Source organism: Lagenorhynchus albirostris, chromosome 11, assembly GCF_949774975.1.
Source record: "Lagenorhynchus albirostris chromosome 11, mLagAlb1.1, whole genome shotgun sequence".
NCBI lineage: Eukaryota > Metazoa > Chordata > Mammalia > Artiodactyla > Delphinidae > Lagenorhynchus > Lagenorhynchus albirostris.
The window spans coordinates 6,389,568-6,407,745 of NC_083105.1; the positions used below are offsets into that span (position 1 = coordinate 6,389,568).

At 62.6% G+C, this 18,178-nt stretch overlaps 1 protein-coding gene across 3 annotated transcripts; it reads left to right on the forward strand.

The window, feature by feature from the left end:
- The first annotated feature begins 52 nt into the window (after positions 1–52).
- On the forward strand, positions 53–16,637 carry TTLL12 (tubulin tyrosine ligase like 12). 3 transcript variants are annotated; one of them, XM_060164553.1, is made up of 15 exons: positions 289–327; positions 1,031–1,141; positions 4,215–4,387; positions 6,477–6,675; positions 7,524–7,683; positions 7,763–7,896; positions 8,888–8,964; positions 10,203–10,319; positions 10,405–10,599; positions 10,889–11,000; positions 11,723–11,874; positions 12,238–12,319; positions 13,913–13,981; positions 14,597–14,735; positions 15,189–16,637. In XM_060164553.1, exons 3-15 carry the CDS (start codon positions 4,233–4,235, stop codon positions 15,338–15,340), a joined length of 1,743 nt encoding a protein of 580 aa, XP_060020536.1. In that variant the 5' UTR covers positions 289–327; positions 1,031–1,141; positions 4,215–4,232; the 3' UTR covers positions 15,341–16,637. The 3 variants fall into 3 exon arrangements, 2 of the variants coding, with proteins under 2 accessions (XP_060020535.1, XP_060020536.1); XR_009543251.1 differs by lacking the exons at positions 1,031–1,141; positions 15,189–16,637 and adding an exon at positions 13,298–13,442 and having other exon boundaries at positions 53–327; positions 14,597–14,647; XM_060164552.1 differs by lacking the exon at positions 1,031–1,141 and having other exon boundaries at positions 53–327.
- Positions 16,638–18,178: the final 1,541 nt, after the last annotated feature.

The window sequence follows — 18,178 nt, forward strand, 5'->3', positions numbered from 1 at the left end:
GTTTGCGGGCGGCGGTGGGCGGGAAGCCCAGAGGAGGGCGGGGCGGGCGGAGTCGAGAGGGCCGGGCCTGCGGGCTGCGGCGGCGCTGGACTTGGCGCTGGCGCTGGTGGAGGCGACATGCAGGCCGACGCGAGGCTGGAGCGTGGCAGCCGGGTCCTGACGCCGCAGTCGGCGCCGAGCTTGGAGCCGGACCCGGAGCTGGGCCCGGACCCGGAGGAGGACGCGCGGGCCCGGGCCAAGTTCGCGGCGCTGCACGGCCCGGCGCTCCGCGCGTCGGGGGTCCCCGAGCGGTACTGGGGCCGCCTCCTGCACAAGCTGGAGCACGAGGTGCGGGCTGGGGTGACGCGAGGAGGGCGACGCGCCGGCCGGGGAGAACCGGGGTGCAGGGCGCGCCCGGAGCGCCCCGGGATCCCTTTGAGAGGTGCCAGTGAAGCTGGGATGCGGGTCCTCGAGGCGCGCATCCTCCAGTCCTGGTCAGCGCGAGCCCGGGGAGCGCCGGGGGTGGGTCGCTCTGGACCCTTCTACCAGGAAGGGTGTGGTCTGCGGGCCGGCTCTTGGCCGAGAGCTGCTGGGGTGGGGCGGCCGAGGGCCTCCTGGAGGACGCGTGCGGAGGAGGTTGGGAGGGCGCCTGGGGGAGTTGGTGGCTGGGAGAAGGAGAGCGAGCACGTTCCGGGGTGGGGCGGGCTTCGGTGAGACGCGCAGCGGAGAGTTGGGGGGCGGCGTTAACGGACGATGCAGGGAAAACGGCCGGTGGTTTGAGGATGAAGAGCCACGAATGCCTTAACGACCGACTTAGACTTGAACTCCATGGCGGTTTGTGGCCTAGGAGTGGCGGCCAGAGCCTGTACCTGTGGCCCTGGTCCTGCCAGCATCTGGGGCTGGGCCAGGGCCGCGGCGACAACTGGAACTGAAATGAACTTTGTTTGGCTCCCGTTGTGTGCCAGGCCCTGTGCTGCGTCCTCCACACATCCGAGCCCAGAGCAGTCCTGGGGCGGGGGGTGGTAAGATTCATCACCCACACTTTATACAGTGCAGAAAACTGAGGCTCAGGAAGAGGAAGTGACACTCCCAAGGTCTGCCAGACTTCAGAACTAGAAGCTTGCTTTCAGCCACTGCCTGCCTCAGGGAAAACAGACGTCCAGTGACTTCCTGTGGCTTTAACTGTTTAGGTCACAGAGTTCTTTCGTGGTTCTTCATTTGATTTGAGCCCCGGGTCACCTTTACTTTGCATATCAACGAAGACAGGCTGTGGGCGGTGGAGACAGAATCTAAACAAAAGTGAAAAGAGGGCTTCCCTGGTGGTCCAGTGGTTGGGAGTCCGCCTGCCGATGCAGGGGACGCGGGTTCGTGCCCCGGTCCGGGAGGATCCCACATGCCGCGGAGCGGCTAGGCCCGTGAGCCATAGGCCCGCGTACCGCAAAAAAAAAAAAAAAAAAAAAGTGAAAAGAGCTCCCATGCTTCAAGGGTCTCCCTTTTTGTGGGGTCGGCTCTTTTCTGCTGGCCTGTGCTCTAGCCTGTGTCTCCAAAGGGCCTCCGCAGGGTCCTGGCTGAGGGGTGGGCCTTGGGTTTTGGTGGTTTGCCCACGTGTTGAAGCCAGAGCACGTTCACGGGCGCTCTGTTGGGGCCTTCTGAGCTGGAACCAGACTCCTGCAGGGGCTGCCTCCTGGGCCGAGACAGACTGAGCAGTGCAGGTGGCGAGGTGGGACCCTGGAGCCAGGAAAAGGCTGCTGGACAAACTGCACCCTTTCAGCCAGTCTCTCTGCCTCTAAAATCAGGGTTGGACCAGGTACCTTCCTGCCCAAAACACAAGTAGTTGCTATAAAAAAAGGTGCAGTGTTATTGGTACCTACCTTTTGTAACAGTGAATTCCCTTCCCCCTCATGACTTGCCCTCAATTCGCCAGCATTTCCTGAGCACTTACCCTAGTCCCAGGCCTGTGCTGAGCAGGAGGGGACCCCAGCGGTTTGTTAGGATAAAAAGGTCCTCGTGTACTGGGTGAAAGGAGCACGAGGTGGAAACACCCTGGCTCCGGCCCTGCCAGCCTCTGCGGGCAGTGAACTCACCTGGGCAAGTCACTTGCCCGTCTGAGTCCATGTCTCCCCCTGGAAAGTGAAGACCAGGAAACATGGCTCCGACTTCCACAGTCTTGGTGGGGGACTGGGTGGAGAGGCATGCCCAGCTCATAGCCACCAGAGTGTAATGTCCCCTCCATCCTGGCTGCAAGATCTGCAGGCCGCCTGGCCACCGTCGCTCTGCGGAGGGACAGCCAGTACTTTTCCGTGACCCTCCCTTGCCCTTATGGGTTATGGGCAGAGCTGTGAGTCACCACGGCCAGACCCAGACCTGCAGCCATTGTTCTGCCGAGCCTGCTGCTGTGCGCCCAGGTGTGGGGGAGGGCCACAGGCACCTGCTGACCCAGGAATGGGGCCCCCCAGCCCCCCGCGAGCCGGGGACCCCGGTGCCTTGGAAAGGATGGGGAGTGTTTTACAGTAAATTTCAACTCTTTTCTGTCTGCAGGAACTTCCCAGCTGCAAAACCATTCCCCTTCCTTACCTCGTTAGGGCCTCCTCCAGTCCCTCTGTGAGGCGGGAGTGGTCATCCCCATTTCACAGCTGGGCGAAGGCACGCCCTGTACTGTCCCCTCCCTCCTGTCAGGTTTGGGGGTAGAGGGCTGGGATACGGGGTTCTGGGTGGAAGCCCAAGGTGTGAGTCCCAGCCTCTGAGCTGCTCTCTTCTCATCTCCAAACTGGAGGGAGGGTAGTGGCTTCACCCTGGGATCGGGGGCTGGTGGGGGGGTTAAAGGCGCCGTCCCAAAAAGTGCCCGAGCTCCCCTGCGGATGGACCTGGTCGGCTCCACAGCCCTTCCCGCCCCAGCTTCTCTGCCTGGAGTCCTTGCACCACCACGGCATGGCCACACGTTTAAATCTTCCCCTTCCTTCACCGCTCACCTCAGGTGACGGCTTCCCCGTAAAGTCTTATCCGGCCCTCCAGGCCCCCGCACCGCTTACCTGGTCCTCTCAGATGGCCCCTCTGCCACTCGGGGCAAGGTCATGAGCGATTCATCCTCACACCCCCAAGTGCCTGTCCTGCGCAGCACATCCAAGCTGCTGGTGCCTGAACAGATGGCTGATTTCCAACTACTGGGATGAGTTTCTCTTCTGTTTTTAATAGAGTCATGAGAAAGGTTTTAGGGGCAGCTGGCCTTCGCTGAGTCCCTGCTCTATGCCACGGACTCTCTGTGTACTGTTTGGTTGACGTATCGCTCTCAGCTCTGCTGGAAGGTGGCTGATGCCCCCTTCCCAGGTGAGAGACTAGTCTCAAAAGTGTCGTGAGGGTAGCAAGTGCTTACAGAGGGTTTGCCAAGCTTAGCTTCTTCTAAGCTCTTCACATGTGTAAATCATTTAATCCTCCCAACAAGCCCCTCAGGTAGGTTCTCGTATTCCCATTGTATGGATGGGGAAACTGAGGCATGGAGTAGTTCAGTGTCTTGTTCAAGGTCACATAGCCTGGCTGCAGAATCTGCCCTAAGGCCCCTTGCCGACTTGTGGCAGACACCAGACATGAGTGGCTGTACGGGGACCGACTGGCTTGTCACCTTCACCAGCTGCATGTGGTTGGCGTTGCCCTTTGCCAGGGAAACTCAAGGAGCAAGGCCCTTACCTTCTGTCCCATCCTGGCCCAGGACCTCAGGACACTAGACCCAGGCCATGGTTTGTGCAGACCTGGGCTGGCGTGGTGGCGTCAGGAGGCTCTTGGGCCCCTGTTTCCTTCTGGGTCACCTCCGCTGCCCTGGTGTTGGGTTGGTGGTGCTGGTGAGAACAAAGTTGGGGTGCAGTCCCTAGCCACCAGGATCCTCACTCTTCCAGTCATTTCCAGCGTGACCGGAGCCACCCGCTCTGCCCTTTGAGCCGCATTTTCCCTGTAATGCAAGAGGCCAGACTAGATATCATGGGGCACATGCATGCAGTCCCACCTCCAAGCTTGGGTCCCCCGGGCTGAGGGGCCTTGGACGATAGCGCCAGCGATAGTGGGGGAGGTTAGGGCCTCATTCTCACTGATGAGGAACCCATCTCCCCACCTATAAAATGGGTAGCAGGGCAGTAAAGAGGTCCTGCTTCTCCTAGGGGTTCAGTTTGTCCTCGAGGCCGGGGTGTGGCGGAAGGAACGGGTCAGGAATGGGGTCTCCTGCCAACACCCCCTCCTGTGGCCCCCAGGTTTTTGACGCTGGGGAGATGTTCGGGATAATGCAAGTGCAAGAAGTGGAGGAGGATGAGAGTGAGGACGAGGCGGCCCGGGAAGCACGGAAGAAGCCCAACCCAGGCGGCCAGCTCTGCTACAAGGTCATCGTGACCAATGAGAATGGGCTCCAGGCGGCGGACCCCAACAGGTAGGAGCCGTAGGCCGACGCCTTTCACCCGCACCGTGGCCGTCAGGGCCGGGCTCCCTTTTACAAAGGTGTCACCAAGGCCGTGGCCGCTAGGGAGAAGCTGTCGTCGCGAGCACACGTGCTCCTGGGTGCCAGGCGCTGGCCCCTTAGCCCTGAGACAAGGTCCTGTCAGCCCCGACACTGGCGACGCTCCTGCGTTAGTCGTGTTTCATGCTGTCCTGAGAGCAGCGTCCCCCCCACACGCCTCTTAACTGTCCCAGCGGTCCCTCCATGGAGGTGTGACAAGTTCCCGTTTTGCCGATGAGGAAACAATGGGGAAGGACTTGCCTAGGGTCACACAGCTCGTTAAGATCGTGGGTGTCGACCCCAGGGCAGCCTGGACTCGTGAGCCCGGGCTTTTCCAGGGCGCCCGGGCCTCGCCCCGGTCCTGCTGAATCTCAGTCTCTGGGCGGAGCCCTGCGCTTTGCACCCCGGCTTGTGAGGAGTGTGGCCTGACTGGTTCCTCGCGTGAGGGCGCCGAGGCTGGGAGTGGGCCTGGGCCTGGCACGAGGCCACAGGGTAGAAAGGCCAGAGCCGATCCTGGCCCCCAGGCTTCCTGCCTCCCAGGGGCCAAGAGGGGCTGCCCTCCACCAGGAGAGGCCCACAGGCCCCTCGGCCCGACGTCGCCGGAACCCTGAGGGAGAGACTTGCTGGCCTCTGGGGGTTTCCGGGCCCCTGTGACCGTAGCTCCTCCGGGAAGTCTGGCTCCTTCACCAGCCCCTGGTGGGGTGGGAGGGCCCCCACGGGTCATGACAGCAGCCAAGCTCCTCCACCCCCGTGCCCTCCGACTCAGAAGCTTGCAGGCTCCCCTTTCTCGTTAAGTTCAGTACGGCGGACCCGCGCGGGCGCCTGCTCTGCTGCCGCCTGTGCCAGCCATGGGGCTCGGGCCCAGCGGCCACCTCGAGCAGCTCCCGGCCTCTGCCCCCTCCACGCACACCGCCAGGCAGGTTTGGGGAGGGATGGGGCCGGCGTCCTTCCTGCTCCTGGGCCTTTCTTCCCTCCAGACCTCTGTGAGTCCGCCCCACCCCGCCCCCACGGCCAGGCCCCAGCCTCCATCCTCCCCCGCCCCCACCATGTCCAGCAGCCATTGTGTGCGTCTGCCCAGGTCACCCCCAGACGCTCCACTTTGAAGGCCTGGCCGTGTCTCACACGGTCATAAACTCTACGCACGAGGACGGGAATAAATCATTTGTTTCAGGATATGCGAACAAAAAATAACATAAGTGCGGTAATAACTACTGCTGAGCTTGACCCCTAACCTAAGAACCAGAGCGGTGGCTGTGCCTCCCTGTTAGCAGGGCGCCGGGCCAGGGCTGCTTCCCCAGCAGGCAGGACCCCGTGCGCTCAGAGCCTCCGAGTCCAGCAGGGCTTGGACGGTGTCCGGGCAGCCTGGCCTGTGGGCTGGGGGCAGTCATGTCCTTGGGCCTGCAGTGGGGACACCCTGCGCTCCACCACGCTGGTGTGAGAGCCGTGCAGCTGGTCCACCGGGCCCCTGCAGAGAGACCAGACTGTGGACTGCAGGTGTCCGTACACGGGGGGACTTGAAGCCTCTCCCGCAGAAATCCCTGGCGCTTCCCAAGAATTGCCCAGAAGTCCCGGGCAAGCGCGAGTGAGCTCTGAGTGGGGCTCCTTTGCGTGTCTGCCTGCAGGTAGCAAGGTTGGGGGCCGTGGGCCTGCCCTCCAGCAGTTCAAAATCCAGTTGAGGACAGTTAACTGTCGCGGTGATCGCCGTAGCGATCACTGAATACATGAGGATTCAGTGTACGGTCAGCATGCTGTTTTGTCTCATTTGATGCTCACGTCAGCCCGGTGATAGCGGGTAGGGACCGTGTTGCCCTGTTTTAGAAACTGGAAAAGGGAGAGGAACTGTCCCAGGCCCGCATAGCGGGTGGTCGGCAGAGCCAGGACCCCCACCCAGGCCTGGTGCGGCGTCCAGGCCTCAGCCCGGCCTCTTCCTCAGGCGGATCCCGCCTGCTGGCCCTCTTTCCACCCTCCCTTCTTGCCCTGCCTGCGTGGTAGCCTCGCGCTCACCTGTAACCTGTGCCCGCAGCATCTTCCTTATCGACCACGCCTGGACGTGCCGCGTTGCGCACGCCCGCCAGCAGCTGCAGCAGGTGCCCGGGCTGCTGCACCGTATGGCCAACCTGATGGGCATCGAGTTCCACGGCGAGCTGCCCAGCACCGAGGCCGTGGACCTGGTGCTGGAGGAGATGTGGAAGTTCAACCAGACCTACCAGCTGGCCCACGGGGTGAGCGGGCAGCCGGGCCCCAGGGGAGGCAGACAGGCCTTCGCTGCCCTGTGCCGTCAGGGCTAGCGGGAGGCGTCCTCTTACCCCGCAAGCGAGTAGACCCATCTTCTGTGGCCAGTGGAAACTACCCTGGTTCCCCGTGGCTCTGTCACGCGCCTGTTACTCTTTGCCTCGGGCCAGCCGGTGCCGGGGACCCAGGTGTCCATGCGACCTTTGGGCTCACGGTACACAAGCCTCTCCCGGACCCCAGTGACCTGGCTGCCTCTCTCCTGGCCTCTTCTGGTTCCGTCACCCTCCTAAAAGCCCTTAGTGATACCCTGCTGCTGAGGTACCCTGAGTAGAGCTGAGTCCCTTCAGCATATCCTTGGGCTTACATCACCACCCCCGCTCCCCGGCCTCCCCAGGCCCACCCTTACGTTCCAGCCCCTCACCACCTTCAGTCCGGGAAAAGGCAAAAGTTGCTTCTCCTGATCTCAGCTTAGCTGTTGCCTCCTCCAGGAAGCCTTCCCTGAACTCAGAAGTCTCCCCCCTCCTCCGCCTGCACACAGAACCAGACCATCCATGTAGCTACTAGGCTAAGTGCCCTCTTTCCGTACACCTTTGCCACACACGTGATCACACCGCAGCCCGCTGGCCTGTTGTCCTTGTCTGCCAGGGCAGGGCCGCCGGCCCGGAGGCCACAGGTTCAAGGGACTGGAGGCGTGTGTGGTAGGTGCTCCAGGCTCTGAGAGGTGGGCATAGACGGGCCAGTGGTAGGTGTTTGGGGCGGGGATGCGTGGAAAGGCGTGCGGACGGGAGGGGCGGGGAGGCGGAGCAGTGGGCGAGGGTGGCGTGTGCTCTGCCCGCAGACGGCCGAGGAGAAGGTGCCGGTGTGGTACATCATGGACGAGTTCGGCTCGCGCATCCAGCACGCGGACGTGCCCAGCTTCGCCACCGCGCCCTTCTTCTACATGCCCCAGCGGGTGGCCTACACGCTGCTGTGGCCCCTGAGGGACCTGGACACGGGCGGTAAGTCAAAGCCCGCCCACCCCAAGGAAGGGCCGGTGCTTTTCTGCCACTCCCTGACTGCCCGCGTGTCCTGGTGCAGAGGAGGTGACCCGGGACTTTGCCTACGGAGAGGCCGACCCTCTGATCCGGAGGTGCGTGCTGCTGCCCTGGGCGCCCGCCGACCTGCTGGACCTCAGCTCCTCCACGCCCGAGCCAGCCGACGAGCACTACCAGGTGTGGCCTCCAGCCCGACCCCGGGCCCGTTTGCCTGGTGGCTCCTGGACCTTTCTTCACCCGGTCACCACATGTTGCTGAGCACCAGCTGCCGTGGGGGGGAGAGGAGAGTCTGGGGGTGTCTGAGAGACAAGGGGCTCAGAGCCCAGGGAGCAGACGTGAGCTGCCTGGGGCCCAGACCCCGGGGTCCCGATGCTGGGAACCGTCCTTCCCGAGGGTTGAGTAGAGCTGGGGGACTGGAGGTCAGGGCTGCTGTTCCCTGTTTTCAGGGGCTGGGGCTGGGGGACTGTTGTTCCACTTCTTTCCATTTGTTATGAACAACTCATTCAGCCCAGCCCACGCTCAAGGGGAGACGAATGAACTCCGCCTTTCAAAAGGAATGTAGAGGAGTTTATGGACACGTTTTATTTTATTTTATTTGGCTGCGCCGGGCGTTAGTTGCAGCACATGGGATCTTTGTTGCCACTTGTGGGATCTTTAGTTGCAGCATGCGGGCTCTTGTTTGCAGCATGTGGGATCTAGTTCCCTGACCAGGGATCGAACCCAGGCCCCCTGCACTAGGAGCGCGGAGTCTTCACCGGGGACCACCTGGGAAGTCCCTATGGGCATGGTTTAAACCATCACACCGCTTAAGCTCAGAGCAGCGTTTGGGGGCTCCCCGAGGACCAGGTAGCCCCCTCCCAGGACAGGCTGGGCGCCTTCTGGGCTGCTTATGACTTGGAGGAAGCATTTAGAACACTGAGCGGATTTAGGGCAATGTGTACGTTGCTCTTTTGACACAGAGCAGGCTGTCCGGCACCTGAGGGGCCTTGAGCCCCGGAGTCCTGGGATGGGGGTGGTCAGAGGGCTCTGGGCGCTGCGGTGCCTGCGAAGGGCTCTACCTGAGGTCCAGGTGTGCCCCCTGGGATCCCAAAACCCTGATGTACGGGATGGGGAGGCATGTGCTCCTTTCTTTGAAGGTCTGTTTCTACCTCCAGTGTTTTCCTTCTAGGCCATTTTGGAGGAAAACAAGGAGAAGCTGCCACTGGCCATCAAGCCGGCGGTGTATCCCTGCGACCACGTCTTCAAGTGCGTAGCCCACCCTGCCCCCAGCCTGGGCTGAGACTTTGCCTCGGTCCCTTTCCTCATACACGCCTCACAGTCCCCACAACTCCTGGAACAGTGCTCGGTACAGGGCGGCCTCAGTAAGTCCTCTGCCCCCTGGCAGCACAGCAGTGACGGAAACGCCACGGGCGGGGTCTCAGGCTCACAGAGAGAGCGCCCGAGAAGTGAGGGTGAGCTGGGGTGCGCGCGGCCTTTGGAAGCAGAGAGCCGGTGCCAACAGTGACGGTGCTGGGCACCCAGGAGAGCCACCCAGATTGCCAGGGGGGCCGCGCCCAGGTGTCTGCAGGTGTGGGCTGGCAGCTTAACGTAAGGCCGGGCAGGCCAGCAAGCCCAGGCTGGACCCGGGGTGGAAGCAGATGCTCCCTTTTTATGGGTGAGGAAGTGGAGGTCCTGGGTGACGCCCACCAGGCGTCCAGCTGGCTCGGCGGCGGGTCCTGGGTCAGCCAGGGGCAGGTTGGCCTCTGTTTCCAGGGGGAGGCCCTCCCTCTGGCTGCCCACACCTGCTCCAGCTGGAACGGACACCATGCTCCACTGACCCCTTCCCCCAGGTTCTGGGGTCTCCTCCCACTGGCCCGCAGCCTGGCCCTCCTCCCCTTACCTGAGTTCACCGCCTAGCATCCCTCCACCCCCTCAGGTCGGAGGCTGCACGGAGGCCCCCTTAGCCTCGCCCCCTCCCCACAGCTGTGCTCCACGCCCCAAGTGCCCCGTGCCGGCCCCGCCCGAGCAGCCAGCCCCTCGCCTCTCTTCCTCCCTGGATCGCCGTCCAGGGCCAGGCCTCCCTCCCGCCTTGAAACTCCACAGTGTGGCTGCATCCACCACCCCCGGCAGACAGGCTCCCAGGCCCTGTCCTCTCCTCCCCACGGGGCCGGTGTGGAATGAGGCCTTAGCGGAGGCGGAGGCGCGTGTCTCGGCCACACGCTCACCTGCAGGCCCCCGGGGCGCCGGCTCCCTTCTCTGAGGGCAGAGGTCCCAGCGTGTGGACCCGTCCCGTCTCCACGTGGGAGGAGGGAGCCCCTGCCTGACGAAACGCTCGGGTTCTCCTGGTTCGTCCTTGGGAGGAGCGTGAGGTGGCCCTGTGGTGCCATCTCACAGGTGGGGGTCCCGGGGTCGCCAGGGTCCCAGTGGCCCCGTCGCTGGGCAGACAGGCGGAGGCCGTGGGGCGGAGCCCGGCCGCCGACCTCCGCCCGCCCCGCCCCCCCCAGGGTCTACACGGACGTCCAGCAGGTGCTCGGCCACCTCAGCCACCCGCGCTTCACCTTCACCGAGAGCGAGGCGGACGCCCACATCCTCTACCACTTCTCGCACTTAAAGGACTACAGGTGAAGCGCCTCCCAGCCCGGTCCCTGCCGCCGCCCCCGGGGCCCCCGCCCCCGCTGACCGGTGGCACCTGCCTGGGCCCCGCAGAAGGCTGAGCCGGGAGAGGCCCAGCGTGCTGCTGAACCAGTTCCCCTGCGAGAACCTGCTGACGGTGAAGGACTGCCTGGCCTCCGTCGCGCGCCGGGCCGGCGGTCCCGAGGGCCCGGCCTGGCTGCCCCGCACCTTCAACCTGCGCACCGAGCTGCCCCAGTTCGTCAGCTACTTCCAGCAGCGGGAGAGGCGGTGAGGACCCCCGCCCGCCCCCCCGGAGCCGCGGCAGCCGAGACCCTACGCCCATCAGGCTCCCGTGGTCCCCGCCCCCTGGCTGAGCGCCTGCCGTGCGGCGGCCACGGTTCCGGGAGCTGCAGGCTCTGGGTGCACTGCTGCTCGGCGGCGCTTCCTCCCGGAGGGCGGCTCCTCACTCCGAGGCCCGGCCCCTAAGGCCTCCTCTGGGACCCCTCCCTCAGCCCCTGCTCTGCTGCCACAGTACTGGGGGCCCAGGGCCCAGCCTGGTCATGCCCTCTGCTCCCAGGGGCGAGGACAACCACTGGATCTGCAAGCCCTGGAACCTGGCCCGCAGCCTGGACACCCACATCACCAAGAACCTGCACAGCATCATCCGGCACCGCGAGAGCTCCCCCAAGGTGGGCCCCTGGGGCGCCGGGGGGGGGGGCTCTGCGAGGACCTCTGTGGGTAGGTCCCGGCGTCAGCGTTCTTCAGCTCACAGGAGTCTCACCACCCCCACTCCTTCCCCTGCCCTTGCCGGTGGGGGGAAGGGGCTGTGTGACAGTCGGGTGAGAGGAAGGAGCCTCCCTGGGTGTGTCTGAACTGCATTCCCGCGCGCACCGCGCCTCACAGGACCACGCGGCAGGAGGGAGGTGGCCAGGCCAGGGAGCCCCACGGGGCCCTGGACGAAAGCGCTGTAGTGGCATGGGGCCCATCAGTGGGGGAATTGAAGGGCACAAGGTTCTGCACCTGGACAGAGGCCCGAGAGAAAATGCCACTGCGATGACCCTTGTGAAGTTTTCCAGTGGTGGGATGGGGAGTCAGTGGATTTATGGCTGAGAATCTGAATCCAGTTTTCAAAGCTAAAAACTGGTGGCATCTTTTTCTTCAATTAAAGATGAAGATAAAGAACTCATTGCAGCTAAGACACAGGTTTGAAAAGACAGGAAGACGCGTAGTGCAGGGAGCAGGTCCCTTCGTGGCACCAGGACGGGAGGTGGGCTCAGGAGAGAGTGTTCCTCCAGATGCGGTGACAGCACTTGGAGGTCCCACGAGTGGGAGCCACAGCTGGGGAGGTCGGGGTGCTCTGTCCTGGCCCAGGTGTAACAGGCCACCTGTGAGCCTGCATCTGTGTCCTCAGGTTGTCTCCAAATACATTGAAAGTCCCGTCTTGTTCCTCCGAGAAGATGTGGGGAGGGTCAAGTTCGACATCCGCTACATCGTGCTCCTGCGGTCGGTGAAGCCCCTGACGTTGTTCGTCTATGACGTGTTCTGGCTGCGGTTCTCCAACCGGTAACTGGGGAGACTGGGCTGGGGGCTGGGCGACAGGGCCCCTCTTTACTCGGGATGAGAACGCCTGCACAGGGGCTCCTTTACCACCAAGCACCCAGCAGGGACCCCGCTGAGCCTGTTTCTGTTAAATGGCAGTAATTCACCCTGCGTGTGTCACCACCACCTTGTGGAACAGGCACCTGCTCCCTCAGACCACGACGATGTTTACCGGCCTAGTGGGGATCTTCGTGGTTAACCCCTGGCCGGGGGGGGCGGGGGCAGTGTAGGGCCGCCCCACTCTTGGGGGAACCGGCGCCCGGCCAGGGGGCTCTGAGCTTCTGCACGCCCGGGACCCACTCGAGCGTCTGTCCGCTTGTCCTGCAGGCCTTTCGCACTCAACGACCTGGACGACTACGAGAAGCATTTCACTGTCATGAACTACGACCCGGAATTGGTGCTGAAGCAGGTAGGGGCCTGGCGCCGCCTGGGGAGGGGTTCCCGTGGAGGCTGGCCCAGACAGGACCCGACACCCGTCAGCTTGTCTTCCGGCAGCTTGCGTAACAGTCAGGGGAGCTGCCTTCTTGTACCTGCGTCCCCTCCCACAGCTGCCCCCGCAGCTCTGAGGGGCACTTGCTTGGCTCGAGGGGGCCCTTGAGGCTTCCCGGTCCCCTGGCAAGTCTGAGCAGAGCAGGGTCTCAGCCGGGAGGCGCAGGCCGCCTTCTGTTCAGCACCTGCTGAGCATGAGGACGCTGGTAGGGGTGGGGAGGCGCACAGGTTCGCGTCCCACGGCCCCCAGGGCGGCGGCTCTGCTGGCCTGTGACCCTGTCTGGACCCTGGGCCCTCTGTCTTCCCCGTGCTCTCTGGGCACCGCAAGCAAAGGGCGTCAGCACAGCTCCTTTCGAGGTGAGGGCGTGATCCCCCAGCTGGCCAGTGGTGCACCTGGGACAGGTAGGGGAGGCACAGCCTGGGTAGAGGCAGAGGCCGGCTCTGGGTGGAGGCAGAAGGGAAGGAGAAACAGGCCCCCCGACGTGTGGTCCACGAGGTCCTCTTGGACCAGCAGGTTGGTTATGGCTGTTCTGGGCAGACCGGAAGTAGGGCACAGGCACTCTCCCGCCCCGCTCCACACAAGGCCTGCAGGTGGCCTCTGGTCCCGCCTCCCTCGAAGCAGCCACTCCTGAATGTGGGGATTGTGTTTCCGTGGTGATTTGTTAGTAAATGTGCTGCCCCGAGCTCTCACTGTGCCATGTCTGAGAAGTCCTCTAGGGGGCGCTGCGTCGTCCGAGTGGCCAGGCCACGTGCACGGCCGGCAGGGCTGCTGCTGGTCCTTCCTCCTCTTGTCCTGGGCTGTGTTGACAGCTGGTCCCTAGGAGCCCGAGCCCTTGCCGGGGTCCCGGGATGTTGCTGAGCTTGTCTCTGAGGACCTGAGTGCCTTTCCTCTACATAGCAGGTGTCGTCCCGAGGGTCACGTTTCCTCTGAAGCCCCCGCGTGTGGGGATGCGTGTCCAGCAGGGCGAGAACGTTGGGCTTCCATAGGGAGCCCGTCCTGGTCCTCTCTGGGAGAAACCTGAGCTGACGGCCAGCTTGCTCAGGTGTGTTTTGGGTGACGTCTTGGCCTGAGAAGCCCCTGCTGTCCTCAGGCACTTTGAGCCGAGGCCGGGCAGTGAGCTCAGGCCTGGGCCCTGCAGACTTGGGTCCGAGCTCTGCGTCCAGTGACCATCGTGAGACGGACGTGGTGACACGTTGGCCCGGGCCTCCCAATGTTCAGTGCCTCACTGGAGCCTCACGGCAACCGTGCCAAGTGGGTTTGCTGGGCGGGAAGCGTCCCGTTTTACAGATGGAGACACCGAGACTCCGAGGAGTGAATGTGTCCAGAGCTCAGACCCCGTGTCCTGCCTCCCATTTGTGCCCTGCGGGGGTGGAGCTGGAGAGGCTGCTGGCGCCAACCTGGGGCCCCGGCGAGTATCAGGGCTCCACGTGAAAGTGGGGCAGGCCAGGCCTCCCCTGCCCCTGCCCAGAGGAGGCCCCGGGCAGAGCTCGACGGGCCCTGTGTCTGTTGCAGATGCACTACGACGAGTTCGTCCCGGAGTTTGAGAAGCAATACCCAGAATTCCCCTGGAAGAGCGTCCAGGTGAGTCCTGGCAGAGCTGGAGGGGCGGGGCTTGCCTTGTGGACCAGCGTCAGGCGGAGGTGGGGTGGGGGGGTGGGCCTTTGCCTTCTCTGGATGGTCCTGCTCTTCCCACCAGGGCTGGTGAGGGAGACGGTGTGGGCTGAGACCCCTCCTCCCCTCTGGCCTGGGTGGGGTGTTGTGAGGGTTCCTTGGAGGGGGCCTGGCGGGGTATTCAGGACACCCTTGGGACAGCCAGACGGCAAAGGGCTCTGTGTGTGCCAGGAATTGCACACCTGAGGGCACACGGGGACGTGCTTCGAGACACAAGCTGGCCGCCACTTGCTGGAGGGAGCGTTTCGGGATCTGCGCTGCCTGGCTCGGTGCAGAAGGGGCCGTGGGCTCCAGGGCGGGGGACCCAGGCAGCTCTGCAGGAGGTGGATGCCAGGAGTGAGGGAGCAGGGCACAGGTGGCTGTGGCCAGGTCTGGAGTCACAAAGGATGTCGGAGGAGGTGACTTGGCCGTTTGGGGACCAGGACTCAGGAAGGGGCTGTGAACCCCATGTGGAGAGGCTGCCCTGAAGGGCTGGACCCAGTGTCAGCCGTGTGGGCCCCTGACCCTGCCTCCCCCGGCCCCCAGGCTAAAATCCTCCAGGCCTTCACGGAGCTGTTCCAGGTGGCGTGTGCCAGGCCGCCCCCGCTGGGCCTCTGCGACTACCCCTCATCCCGAGCCATGTATGCCATTGACCTCATGCTGAAGTGGGACAGCCGTCCAGATGGTGAGGGGGCTCCCCTGCCCCGTAATCCAAAGTGCCCTCCCCACTTACCCAAAGGTGGTCATTCAGCACTCCCCACCCAGCCCACACGGGGACACAGGGAGGGCATCGCTGCTCCCTCGCCACGGTCAGCACTTGCCTCGAATTAGCCTGAGATCTGGGTCAGAGGAGCCCCACCTTTCGGCGCCACGGCCTGCAGGGCAGAGCACGAGCGGGGAAGGCAGTGGGCGGCAGTGGTGTTGGGAGAGAGCTCACAAGGGGAGGGGCCCCACGTGAAGGGCAGGGGGAGCGGCAGCCCTGGCCGCGCTCCTTCCTTCCAGAGTCCCCGGGATGTGGTGGCTCGTGTCGCTCCTGGGGCTGCAGGTGGCTCCAGGCTTCCCCCTGAGCAAGCAGGCCTCGGGCCGGGCCCCCCAGCCCACCTCCCGGGAGTGAGATGCCCGTGCTTTTGCGCATCAGGGAAGCAAGTGATGCAGCCGCAGCTCCTAGAGGTGAACTTCAACCCAGACTGTGAGCGGGCCTGCAGGTGCCACCCGACCTTCTTCAACGACGTCTTCAGCACCTTGTACCTGGATGAGCCTGACAGCTGCCCCGTCACCCGCCTCGTCTAGGCGCCCGCGGGCCCTGCTGTGGGTGCTCGTGGGCGGATCGCAGCCTCTGTTCCCGGAGCTGCTTCTGCACCGCGCCCCCACCCCCCGCCCCCACTCCTCCTGCCCCCACCCTGTGAGCCGCCGTAGCCCCAGCCTCACACCCTGGCGGCTCGGGACCCCTCCCCCGTCGGTCAGGAGCAGGGCCAGCCGTGCTGCCCCCAGGGCTGAGCGCTAGGCCCCTGCTCGCACCCCCTTACTGCCGTCTGTGTCTGTTTGGTGATTGGTCTCAGCTCAGCCACGGGCTTTATTCCGGAGAGTTCGCTTCCTGGGGTGCTGTGCTTCCAGAGGGCGTTAGTGAAAGGGGTCTGGGGAACACGACACGGTGTTGTCAGAAACGAGCTTCCCTAGGAGCGCCCATGGGAGCCCAGCGGTCAATAGGCCCAGCCTGGCTGCTTCCCACGCTCCACCGCAGGCCCTGTGACAGGCGTCCCCAGGTCCCCCCTAGGAGCCTGCTTCTCAGACCCAACCTTCTCTCCCTTCACCAGCAACCTCCCTTGAAGCTCCGGGGCAGGACAGCCACTGCCTTTGGTTGCTGTTGCCTTTCCGTCTGGCCCCGTGGAGAGGGCCAGATGTAGCACCAGCGCCTCCCTGCCCGCTGGGCACTGCAGTGTTTCCAGCCTCGCCTGAGGGTGGCTGGGACACTCCAGTGAGGGGACTCGGGGACGGGTGTGGGCAGCAGAGCACCAGGCAGTGGGCGGCTGAGAAGGATGCTTCCAGGGAGAACGCCGTCTCCCACCAGCTAGAGTCAGAATGTGGGGTTTTTGTAACTTTTTCATTTATGGGAAGAAAATACAAAATTTTTGTTCTTAATTTTGTTTCTGAAATTCTGAGTCAGTTTCCAGGGTAGTTTGTGTTGCCACAGTGTACCCAGCCCAGCTAACCAGACGGCGGGTGTGACTTTCACGGAGGAGCTGCCTGCAGAGCTTTCATGTGTGTGTACATGTGTGCGTGCGTGTCGTGTGTGTGTGCGTGTGCATGCATGCGTGTGTTGGGAGGTGCTTGTTTCATTCTGAAGCCAAGAGCGATCCTTGTAGCAAAACTGGACTCGACTGCGCCTCCCGCTTCGTGTCTTTCGGGGTGTGTCCACTGTCTCTGCTAACCAGAAGTTCAGCCTGTGTTCTGGAAAACACCCTTTCCTTCGGCCAAGGAGAGGTTCAGAGGGCAGGACAACTCATCTCTGGTTTTCTCCGTGGGAGAGCTGCTGCGTCCTGTCCCCTCCTGGACTTGATTTGTACCGCAATAAAGTACGCCTTCTCTACTCTTGCCTCCCTTCCTCTCTGGGGGCCCTGGAACCACAGCCCTGTGTGGTGTATCAGTTGTTTTCCTTGCTCATTGTCAAAGAAAACCAAAATATCAAGACGTATGCTTTGAGAAACAGAAGAAATGGGATAGTATTTAGGCCTCCAAGTCCCTGTCTTTGTTTGGGCTGCTCTTAACAAAATATCATAAACTGGGTGATTTAAACAACGGAGGTCTCTTTCTCACTGTCCTAGAGGCTGGGATGTCCTAAAGTTGCAGGGGTGGCAGATTTGCTGCCTGAGGTGGGACGCTCTCCCTGGTTCATAATCAGCTGTATTCTCACTGTGTCCTCGTGAGGTGGGAGGAGCGAGGGAGCTTTCTGGGGCCTCTTTTAAAGGCATTAATCCCATACATGGGGGCCCCACCCTCATGACCTAATCACTCACTTCCCAAAAGCCCCACCAACTAACCATCACACTGGGGGGTAGGATTTCAGCATGAATTTGAGGGTATAAATAGGCAATAGTTCCTGACCCAAAGCTTGGTTTCCTAGCACTGGTTCCATTTCAGAATGGGTTGCGGTAGGGACGGATGTGGAGCTGAGGCCTATCTCTGCATCATGACCAACACCCAGGAGCCTCGGTCCCCCTGTGAGCCCTGAATCCGGGCTCGGTGCTTACACCTGGGAGCCTCGGCGATGGAGTTCCCTCCTGCCTGATTCCTCATCCTGGGGGTGGGGATGATAGACTCTGCCCACAGGGCAGCGGGGGATGGTCCGTGGACCTGTCAGCCGGCACAGTGGCTCCCCCTGGTGGTTTTGAAGGTTAAAACGAAAGCAGAGGGCCCCTGACACCCAGGCCAGGGTCCTTCCCGTGCCCCTCAGAACAGGTGCTCACACCAGGCTGTTCATCAGATGCCTCCCATGATGCTCCTACTGGTTCCCAGTGAACTTGGGACCCGGTTGCCCAGTGCAATCCCAGTGGAATCAGCATAGTCACGGATCCGAAGGCCACGTGATCCAGGCTTTCCATAATTATAAATGTGCTTTTCCCCGATTCCAGAGGTCCTTACACCTCTGATCAGTGAAAATCAGACAACCCCCAGGAAGACCATCAAGCTGGGCTTCCAGGGTCCCAGAAGACTCGTTGCTGTGGAGACGGTTCTTATCCCTCTAGATACTTTCTGGTACCCATCTTCACCTGAGTCAGTTTCTCTGGCTTAAGAATTCATCAGAAGCCAGACTCTGACGTTTGGGCTTGACAGGAGAGTCCCACTAGCAGTGATAATTGTACCAAAGTTCGACAGGGCGACACAGAAGAAATCCAAAAGGTGAAGCTTGAGATGCTGACGGTGAAATTTAGAAAACGTCCCCAGTGATGACCTATGGCCAATAAACACGGCAGCACTTTCATGGACACAGAATAGGATCTCTTGCTACAGGAGAGGCAGGCTTTCATCTTGCAGGGTCCAGAGCCCGAACCATAACATCAAAATGTCCGGCAAACAGAGTTGCTGTCGCTTCCCTGCTGACCACCGGCCAGCCGAGCCCTCTTGGGCTGT

Bases quoted from the DNA above. Each gene is read 5' to 3' on its own strand.
- TTLL12 (XM_060164552.1), top strand. From the start codon at position 118: ATGCAGGCCGACGCGAGGCTGGAGCGTGGCAGCCGGGTCCTGACGCCG. The intron at 11,875-12,237 runs GTAACTGGGGAG...CTTGTCCTGCAG, and splicing joins TGGCTGCGGTTCTCCAACCG to GCCTTTCGCACTCAACGACC. The intron at 12,320-13,912 runs GTAGGGGCCTGG...TGTCTGTTGCAG, and splicing joins CGGAATTGGTGCTGAAGCAG to ATGCACTACGACGAGTTCGT.